The 11,409-nt window shown below is 34.3% G+C and overlaps 1 protein-coding gene across 1 annotated transcript in view; it reads right to left on the reverse strand.

Moving 5' to 3' along the window:
* LOC141394106 (pickpocket protein 11-like) overlaps nucleotides 1–9,648 on the reverse strand; it is a 54,590-nt gene extending 44,942 nt beyond the window's left edge. Inside the window, exons 1-2 of the mRNA XM_073968006.1 lie at nucleotides 8,856–9,648; nucleotides 8,491–8,796 (exon numbers count right to left, since the gene is read on the reverse strand). Of these exons, the coding sequence (XP_073824107.1) occupies nucleotides 8,491–8,796; nucleotides 8,856–9,598 (1,049 nt within the window). The 5' untranslated portion in view covers nucleotides 9,599–9,648. The remainder of the gene's footprint in view (nucleotides 1–8,490; nucleotides 8,797–8,855) is intronic.
* Nucleotides 9,649–11,409: the final 1,761 nt, after the last annotated feature.

Here is an 11,409-nt window from a genome sequence, read left to right on the forward strand (position 1 = left end):
ACAGGAAAGGACATAATAAACTTAAAAATCTTAGAAACAAGTTCCATAAACGTTTTATGTTGTATAAAGATCCTGAGGATGAAGTCAAATATAAACATTATTTAAGGGAATTTAATTTTTTAAATAAATTCCTATACAAGCAATACATCATAACTAAAGAAAATGAAATTAAAGTCAATCCTAAATCGTTTTGGTCTTTCGTCAAATCTAAAAAGAAGTCATCTGATATTCCATCTACGGTCATGTATAATGGTTGCACTTCACAATCTGGTTTTGATATTGTCAACATGTTTGCAAATTACTTTAAATCTAATTTCGATCCTCCAGTATGTAATAACTGGACTAATTCCAACTATGTATCTATGATTAACGTAGGTAGCATATCAGTCTTAAATGAGGATGTTTTGGATGGTATTTTAAAGATTAAAAATAGCTTTAAAACTGATGCTGATGGGCTCTGCGTGCATTTTCTTAAGAAGTCTTCTCCATTCGCTCCATTAAAGCTAAAAGATAAAAAATTGCATCAATTACGCCAATATTTAAAAGTGGTAAGAGGGATGATGTAACTTGTTACAGGCCTATTGCAAAATTATCTTGTGTCTCAAAATTATTTGAGCACGTTATCCATAAAAAATTGTTTTTCCTATGTAAGTCTTTTATTTCACCACACCAGCATGGTTTTTTTCCTGGAAGATCCACAACATCTAATTTGATTCTTTTCACTGAATTCTGTTTATCAGCTTTTGAGCGTCGTTTTCAAGTTGAAGCTATATATACAGATCTTGCTAAAGCTTTTGATAAAGTATCACATCATATTTTGCTTGCTAAGTTACAGCAAATTGGATTCCATTCTAACTTTCTGCGATGGATTTCTTCTTATTTGCACAATAAATGGTGTTCAGTTAAGGTTGAGAATTTTGTTTTTACTCCTTACATTCAAACATCGGGGGTGCCTCAGGGTAGCGTGTTAGGCCCGTTACTCTTTAACTTATTTATTAACGACATTTCGTCCTGCTTTAAAAAAATCTAATTTTTTTCTTTACGCCGATGACCTAAAAATGTTTCATAAAATGGAGTCTTTTGCTGAAATCATAGATTTGCAGAATGATCTAGACAATGTTCTAAATTGGTGTTTGGAAAATAAGCTAATTTTAAATCTATCGAAATGCTTTCACTTATCGTTTTATAGATTAACTAGCAAATGCCCGCTACTTCGTATGCGGAAAGGGAACAAAATATATATAAAAAATTTTTAATACGGGAATGGTGAATACTGTAAGTTCTGTTGTACTTAGACCTATTTTTATTACCAATATTTTTTCCGATTGTAGTCAGAATTTATAAAAAAATGCCGTATCGCATCCCTACACAACTACCATATTTTTTTTGTCGAGTTTCCAAAACTACGAATCATATTGCAAATTTCAGATTTGGCTTTAACCCTTTACAAACACAGCATTCCCTTCCAGTACGAATTTCCAGACACTAAACTTTATCTCACCCCTTCACAACAACAATCACGCACATTTACAATGCAAGGTTCTAGCTTCCGTTAAATTTTCGGCATTAAAAATGGCCATAAAAATCCACGTTTTCGTATATCCCCATATAACGGTACGGAAGAACAAATATATATTGTCCAATTCTCTTTAAATTTGGACCTTGAATACTCAGAGGATATAAAAGTTTAATTTGAAAAATGTCCACTTTAATCCGCGTTTATTAGAAGAGATATTTTGAAGATTTAGAGTATTTTGAAGATATTCTGCACATTTTCCAACCGAAATTCGGAATTTGTGGCATGAAAGGTTAGAAAAACTTTTTTACAAAAAAATTGTACTTAATGTGCACGGGTATGTCAACCGTATATAACGGAAAATTAGTTTGGAGGCATTTCAATTTAGGCTTTTTTTATTATCAGGGGGTAAACAACATCTAGTTAACAAAATTGTCGCATTGGACCACGTTTTCAAATTAACATACCAAAGCGGTCAGAACAAAAAACATTTTTTAAAAGATACTTCACGTTTGACTACTTAATTTCAGTACATTATTGTTATTGGCGTTAACATCATATCAATGGAACAATATTCAGTACAATTTTTCAAACTCAGAACTTTGTCTCAAATTTTAAAGTAATCTTCATAACAAATATTTTTTCATTTCGTATTTTTTGTACAAATAGCGTAGTTCCAAATTATATAATCCCAGCTTCAGTACCTTAACCGCTTACACAATACCAAAATGGTTTTTGTACCAACATGTTACCCATCTCTTCATATACATATATAGGTAAACGTTTCAAAAATTACTTCCTTATATTCAACATATGTCCTAATCCCAATTCACTTCTCCAGCTTTATATGTTCCCCTGAAACCCATAAGAGTACTATTTAGTTCTTTTTGTATAAATAAGTACGAATGTTCAAAACCTCCTCCCTACCTCCACTCTAAACACCAATTGCTAATCTAATACCGAATTTCACAATTCCAGTTCTAACCTTTACAAAATCACAAATTGTACAAATTTCTATACCATATAGCAAATACCAAAAGCCACCATTTAGCACTTTTGGTACACGATTTTCCAAAATGTACTTTCATATCTCAGCTCTATCCGTTCACCTAAACCCAATTTATAGCCAATGTAGTTCCATTTAGCACTTTTCCATAAGTACGAATTTCCAAAACTACCTCAATCCTACACTCACGCAAATAAAAATTGTAGCGAATTCCATACCATACTGCTTCGTGCACATTAGTACGATTTTCCAAAGCTAACTCCATACCTCAATTCTATATTCCAACAGTAATCTTAATTCCAAATTTCAGGATTCCAGTTCTTCAAATGCAAACCCAAATCATACTAAACTCACTACCATTTAGGACTTTTCGACCTTTGGTACATCATTCTTACTCTTCATCAGTGACCCCCAATCCAAATTTCAGGATTGCGGCCCTATTCGTTAACCCATATCCAAATTGTACTATATTTAGTACTATTTAGTACTTTTCGTATACTTTTAATTCGAATTTCCAAAAACCTTTCTTTTTTACTCTCCATCAGTGACCTTCATTCCAAATTTCAGGATTCCAGCTCTATTCGTTCACCCAAACCCAAATTGTACTAAATTTAGTACCATTTATCACTTTTCGTACTCTTATATTTCGAATTCCAGAAACCTTTCATTTTTACTCTTCATCAGTGATTCTCATTCCAAATTTCAGGATTCCAGCTCTATCCGTTCACCCAAATCCAAATTGTACTAAATTTAGTACCATTTAGTACTTTTCGTGCACTTATAGTTCGAATTTCCAAAAATCTTTCTTCGTCACTCTCCACCAGTGACCTTAATTTCAAATTTCAGGATTCCAACTCTATCCGTTCACCCAAATCCAAATTGTACTAAATTTAGTACCATTTAGAACTTTTCGTGCACTTATAGTTCGAATTTCCAAAAACCTTTCTTTGTTACTCTCCACCAGTGACCCTAATTTCAGGATTCCAGCTCTATCCATTCACCCAAATCCAAATTGTACTAAATTTAGTACCATTTAGTACTTTTCGTACCCTTATAGTTCGAATTTACAAAAACCTTTCATTGTTACTCTTCATCAGTGATCCTCATTCCAAATGTCTGTATTCCAGCTCAATCTGTTCACCCAAATCAAAATTGAACTAAATTTAGTACCATTTAGTACTTTTCGTACCCTTATAGTTCGAATTTCCAAAAACCTTTCATTGTTACTCTTCATCAGTGACCCTCATTCCAAATGTTTGTATTCCAGCTCTACCCGTTCACCCAAATCCAAATTGTACTAAATTTAGTACTTTTCGACCTTTGGTCCATCCTTGTTACTCTTAAGGAATGATACTTATTACAAATTTCACGGTTCCAGCTATTCGTTCACCCAAATCCAAATTGTACTAAATTTAGTACCTTTCGTACACTTATAGTTCGAATTTCCAAAAACCCTACGGTAATTCTTTGTTATTCTTCATCAATGACCCTAACTCCAAATTTCAGAATTCCAGCTCTATCCGTTCGCCCAAATCCACTTTTTACTAAATTTAGTAGCATTTAGTACACATTAGTATGAGTTCCCAAACCACCATATTTTAATCCTACACTCCAACAGTAACCTGATCCCAAATTTCAGGGATCCTACTCTATCCTTTCACTCAAATCCAAGTTGTTCTAAATTTAGTACCATTTAGTATTTTTAGTACCCGTAAGTACAAGTATCCAAAACATCCTCTATCCTACAATCCAACAGTAATCTTAATTCCAAATTTCTGCATTCCACGTGTCTCCGTTCACCCAAATCCAAATTGTACCAAATTTAGTACCATTTCGTACTTTTCCTACCCATAAGTACGAATATACAAAATTTCCTCTATCCTACAATCCAACAGTAATCTTAATTCTAAATTTCTGCATTCCACGTGTCTCCTTCACCCAAATATAAATTGTGCCAAATTTAGTACCATTTAGAACTTTTCGTACCCATAAGTACTAATGTCTAAAACTTAATTTATCCTACAATCCAACAATAATCTTAATTCCAAATTTCAGTATTCCACCTGTCTCTGTCCACCCAAATCAAATTGTACCCAGCTTAGTACCATTTAGTACTTTTCGTACTCATAAGTACGATTTTCCGAAACTACCATAATGCTACAATCTAAGAGTAATCTTAATTCCAAATTTCAGGTTTCCAGCTATATCCATGTTGTACTAAATTTAGTACCATTTAGTACCTTTCGTACACATAAGTACGAATTTCCTAAACCATTTCCTTATATCAACACCACCACCCAACCTTGATTCCCATACCAAATTTCAAGATTCTAGCTGTATCCATTCAAAATATACAATTGGTACTAAATTTAGTAAATTTTAGTACCTTTCGTACACTTGTAGTTCGAATTTCCAAAAACCTATTGGTACACCTTTCTAGGTCTCCATCAGTTACCCTCATTCCAAATTTCAGAATTCTAGCTCTTACCGTTTGCCTGATACAAAGGGTACCATATTTAGTACCATTTAGTACTTTTCGTACACATAAGTACGATTTTCCAAAACTAACCACATTTCTTTGCAACAGTAGTCTGAATTCCAAATTTCAGGTTTCCAGCTCTATCCGTTCACCCAAATACAAATTGTACTAAATTTAGTACCATTTAGTACTTTTCGTACGAGTGCGTATTTCCCAAACCATTTCCGTTTTTAAACAACACTCTCCAACCTTGTTTCCATACCAAATTTCAAGATTCTAGCTATATCCGATCAAAATATACAATTGGTACTAAATTTGGTAACTTTTAGTACACTTAGACGTCGAATTTCCAAAAACCCTTTGGTACATCTTTCTATCTTTCCATCAGTGACCCTCATGCAAAATTTCAGAATTCTAGCTCTTCCCGTTTGCTTAATACAAAGGGTACCATATTTAGTACCTTTTAGTACACTTCTAGGTCGAATTTCCAAAAACCCAGCCTTATCTCACCCCTACACACCAACAGCAACCTACACCCAAAATTTCAACTTTCTAGCTTCAGCGGTTTCGTCTGGGCGCTGATGAATCAGTCAGTCAGTCAGTGAATACCTCACCTCACTGCTCTTTTATATATATATAGATAAATCCCATCCAATCTTCATTAAAAATTGGAAGCTGTGCACTAAACAAATTGACATCAACTCGTGACCTTGGAGTAGTTTTTGACTGCTCGTTATCTTTTGTTCCACATATTGAGCACATAGTTTCTGAAGCATACAAAGCCCTTGCCTTCATAAAAAGAAATTGCCATGAATTTTCTGATCCCTGCACTATTAAGTTGTTGTATACAAGTTTTGTTAGATCAAAGTTAGAATATGCTTCCATCGTCTGGGATCCTTGTCATATTTCGCATGTATCACGTATTGAGCGCACTAAGTTTGCTCTTAAATCACTCTTCCCCCTAAACCTCCCAACATATCGATCCATATGTTTGTTATTGGGTTTACAGAGCCTAGATTGTCGAAGAAAATGTCAATCTGCCACATTTATTTATGATTTAATTAATAATCATGTTGATTCGCCAGAACTGTTGGCCTTAATTCCATTTTCTGTGCCGCCAAGAAGTTTAAGATATACCGATTTGTTCAACATTTCGTTGCATCGTACCAATTATGCTCGAAATGGCCCATTAACGCGTACCTTGTCAAGCTTAAACTATTTAAATATTAAGTTTCAAAAAGAAATGAAGCCCAGCATTGAATTTAGCACTTCAAAACAGGAATTTAAATCAACAATTTATTTTGCTTTTGAACATTAATATTGTAATCTTAGTCTGTAAGGATTTGAATTTTCCATTGACTATAATAAATAAATCTAAATAAATACGGGCGGCCACATGGCAGTAAACGCAGAACTGGCAGTCAAAGACTTCGATGGAGCAAATAAGTTGAAAAAGAGATGGAAAGAGCGGTTTTCCAAAAAGGGAAGCAACGAATAGACAAAGTTTGAGATCTTTTCTTAGTTCGGCTTATGGAACAAATGGTCTGTAATGGGCCAGCTAAGTAAGTAAGTATATGTGTCGTGAATGTAGTCTAGACAGCTTCACAGAAATCTCTATCCAAATACGGAAATTTTGTGCGAACATTTTTCTAAAATTTTAGTTTTTTACGTCCCGGATCTAATAAGTGGTGACTCGTGAAAATCCATCAACTAAAACGCGAGATACGAGAAATTCCAAAGTAGGAAAATCGCCTAAAATTGTTTTTGAAAATATCGCGCATTTTATCGCGTTTTCTGCGGTTTGGAAACAGAGTTTTAAAAACTTCGCTATATTCATTTTATCCTAAAAATAGTGTGGCTCTTCATTGACCGCCTTGACATAGATATATATCGATATACATCTACATCATTTACGCTAAAATCGGATGCCGAAAAAAGTGTATGAACTTTTTTTGTAATATTTGTATATTTGACGGTTTTTTTGTATATTTGACGGGTAAGTTTACCTATTTTTTTTAAAAAAAGTCGGATGCCCCAATGATGTCCCTTCGTGATAACTTTTTAGTGCCAATTGTGCTCATTAAAATAATTTGCTTTTTTTATAATAATTGTTTCTTAAAAGCAGAAGTAAAACCACGATAACTTTTGTCCGCAACAACCAAAAATTAGCTCGCGAGCGCTTAATGGGAATTTTTTGCTTAACGCATGTACCAAAAATATTTTATGTAGCGCCAAAAATATGAAGTTTTTTTTTTGAAATGGAATGTGAAAGAATTGACAATATTTCCCAAATACACGTTCACAAAATGTGCTCCATCAAAATAATGTTTTAACACCCCAAATATTATTGGACGAAACCCGTTTCAGACAATTTGGAGCCGATTTAGCCATGTCCGTCCGTCTGTCTGTCTGGCTTGAGCGACGACTGATTCGGACCAAATTTGGCCTTCGTAATATTTTGTCCAAACATGGTTTAAGTTCGAAGATGTGTCATACGGGTCCACACCTTCGAATACCTCCCTCATTAAAATTCAAAACTTTTCGCTAAAATGGTGTGCACGATAACTCTCGAAGGCAGTAACCGAGTTGGTCCATACTTTGTGCATATGGGCTATATCTGTACACTCCTTCAAGTACTTCCCATATAAAATTTCGGAAAAGTGAAGCTGATTCGGGCCATATTTGGACTTCGTAATATTTTGTCCAAACTTAGTTTAAGTTCGAAGATGTGCCATACGGGTCCACACCTTCGAATACCCCCCTCATTAAAATTCAAAACTTTTCGCTAAAATGGTGCGCACGATAACTCTCGAAGGCAGTAACCGAGTTGGTCCATACTTTGTGCATATGGGCTATATCTGTACACTCCTTCAGGTACTTCCCATACGAAATTTCGGATATGTGAAGCTTAACACCTGCTCACGAATCGCAATGATTTTTGTTGCAACAACTTGTATACGCAGCCTCCATGGCGAAGGTACAACTTTTTCAGAGACAAGTCCACGTTTCCTGATAAAATGGCTCGAAAGTTGTGAATAGCCCTATCGCACCAAATGTAGTGGCTGGAGCGCAAAATTCGGTCCAAAATTTGGCCTTCGTAATATTTTGTCTTTACCTATTTTAAGTTCGAAGATGTCTTTACCTATTTTAAGTTCCTTTCGCTAGCTCACTCCAAAAGTTATAAAAATTTAATTAAAATGGTACGCGCAATATCTCTGAACGGAGCAAACAATTTCGTCCAAACTTTGAATTTCCCAATATTTTATCAAAATTTATTTTAACTTTAAAAATTAACAATTTTTTCTCCTTATTGTATGTACTTTCCCCTCAAATATTCAGCATGTTTGTTTAAGTTCAAAAGACCCTAGTCTATCCTTTGGAAATGTATACCGAAGCTACTTCCTGTGGTCCTGTTTACAGCGATATTAAAATTAAATAAATAAATAGAAACCCCGTTTTTAATCCGTGAAATATGTTTGTTTCGCTTACCTTTTATCAATTATAAATTGATTCAAATGTGAATTGAAGGCACAACACATTCCAGTTGAAGTGGGAACTCTTTCAAATATATTTTTACAACGTTCATGGCGTCCCTTCCATTTGCAGCGCTGCAATAACGTTTCACAGTTGGGGGTTAATCTCTCTCCCAGTTCATAGAGAGTTAAATTATTTCTTTGAAGTAAAATATCAAGTTGTTCGTATTCCGCTTTGGACGCCTTTATCGTTTGCGAGGTATATAAAAACAAACGAAATAAATTAACCAATTCGTACTTGGTCAGATTACTATTACGTTGACTGAAAAAAAATAGTTTACTATTGAAATAATGTGCAATAAATTTTCTCTTAGAACTTACAATCTTTCTGCTAAAGTATTGACTTTAGTTTTCGACATTAAATTCATATTACATATCGTAACTGCTGGAAATGGTATTATCCACGTTGGGAATTGTGTACTTTCCGTATATAAAATGGTTGGGGTACTCGTATTCATTAGATGTGATAGCAATAGAATAAATCCTGACATGGCGATGGCCACAAATATGACAAAACACCAAAATGCCCTTTGGCCAGTTGTGGAACCAACAAAATTTATGAAACCATGAATACTGGCCATTTCACAATAAATTTCAAATCCGGATTTTCGTTTACAAAGATCATCATCATTTCGTGCTCTCAAAAATGATAAAAATTCTGGTAGTTTCAACGAGCTCCAACGTCCCTTACGCATATTTGTTTTAAAACGCCATTTTGCAATAAAATGTTTTACTTTCTGCGTTTGTTCTTCATTTTGACTTGCCAAGAAGGGGCTTCTCTTACGTTCTGGTGTTCTTAAAAATATTTGTTTCTTTGGTTTCTTGGGTATTTTTAAGAACTTTTGTATTTTTTCTTTTAAAATTTGCCATTTTGGTTTACGTCCTGCCACCAATACTGGATGTTCCAAGAGTTTTAAACGTAATTCGGGTTTTTCGGGGAGTAGAAGTGGTTTGCGATTTTTGTAAACATTTGTTGGTTTTAAATAGTCCTCAAATTGAATGTAGAAAACAGGCTGCTCCTTTTCAATTTGTGGTTTAATATTTTTAATTTTATTTGTTAACATTTTGAAGTCGAATTCACGAGAAATATGCGTGCGACTTGCATCTACTTAAATTGTCGAGGAATTAGTGACTTTTGCAAAGGCACATCAACATTCCTTTTATAGTTTTCTCATAGAAATATTTTTTTTATTGGGTCTTCCTTTTTGTTGTTAAAGATGTGTATCTTTACACTTGACTGCTGTTATCAAGAAACCATTATCAGGTGCCTAAAAGTATGCAATCAATTTTATGTAAATAGCATACTTCATGTGTTGGCCGCTACTGTACACAATACACACTGAATGTCGTCACACTAAAGGTTTTTGTTTTACTAAAACTTTATGTACAACAACTTTTGCTCTGTTCCTTTACGTGCCTGAGGTTACCATTTTTAACCTATAAAGTGTTCCCTTACTTTTAATAGCATACAATTTATATGATAGCAGTTTACCACTTTTACCATTTTCTGCCACTGTTACCATTTTCAAAAGTAAAGGAACAGACCATTTATGTAAGGACCTAAAACGTCGTTTGCATTTGAGTCTCTTATCGGGTGAACTTTCTTTATGAGGATTTCTTTACATATCGTTGGTGTCATGCTTAAGTGTTTCATACGCCATTTGCCCGTTTTGAGATAATCGCATTTTAATGTTTTGCGTCCCAACTGCGTGGAGCTGACTAAAGAAAATATTTATATTTTTAATAGAACATATTTGCAATAATATAGAGAAATATGTATTGGAATATAAAAGTTATAGAGACTTTAATACAAATGTGAAATATTGTAAATCACATGGAACAAGGTGACAAAATCTCTTTGCCCCAAATAAATTAAATACTTCTAAATCGAAAATTAAAGTTATGTTTTTTGAAATGTGTTTTAAACTTGTTACTGAAAAAAATTAAGCTTTCGCCTCGAATCGTGGATATCTCGGAAACTAGAGAAGATAGGAGAAAGAGCATACCGGAAAACACTAGAAACCACCTGTATCTCAAAAAATCAAAAATGGCGTATGGAACATTTAAGCATGACACCAACGATATGTACAAGCAATGGACTTGAAATTTGAAACCCACTGGGGTTTTTAAACTAACTTCAAAGAGTGAATTTGTGAGAAACATGTCTACTGTTTGAACCAACCTAACTAATTTTTTATCGAAAATCTTCGCATTTGTTACGATATCAATTTCATTATGGTTAATATAGAAACTCCTGACAGTTTAAGAAAGAGCACCTTTAACATCCGTTAAACGCAATAAGCTAACATGAGCCGCGCATTCGCCCATAAGAACGTAAAAACTTGCGTTGAACTAGAAACAAACTAAATGTCTGTTCCAGAACTGCAAGAATCTACTAATTTAAAATTGTTATGCTAGTAAAATTTTGTAGATTCTGCAACAGACATAAAGAATAACAAACCCCTCTAAGGCCTTGATCTGTGATCTGTGTTCGGACTTTTTATAGAGAAGGTGCAGTTCACACACTGGCAGATGTACTTGCTAAGTACAAGGCCGATATTATTACCATACAGGAAATACGAAGGATTGGAAAAGGCGTCAAAACAATACCTAAAGACGATGCACTGCATTGTAGCTGCCAAGACGTAAAGCACTGATGCGCAAACACGTTGGGATTTTGTTGCTGTTTAATGCACACAGCAGTGGTGCTTTTACAAAGACAGACCATCACTGACATAAAGCATGAGTTTGGTTTGCGGAATTGTATTTAGTCGGAGGTTAAAACATCTGTAGTGCGATTCTGTAACACTCTACAAATGGAATTAGCGACAAATGTCGATTGTAATGCTTGGTTTACATTTACGAAATCTACTCG

The sequence above is a fragment of the Musca autumnalis genome, unplaced genomic scaffold (assembly GCF_047663935.1).
Source record: "Musca autumnalis isolate F117 unplaced genomic scaffold, ASM4766393v1 scaffold_2, whole genome shotgun sequence".
In the NCBI taxonomy this organism is placed as follows: Eukaryota; Metazoa; Arthropoda; class Insecta; order Diptera; family Muscidae; genus Musca; species Musca autumnalis.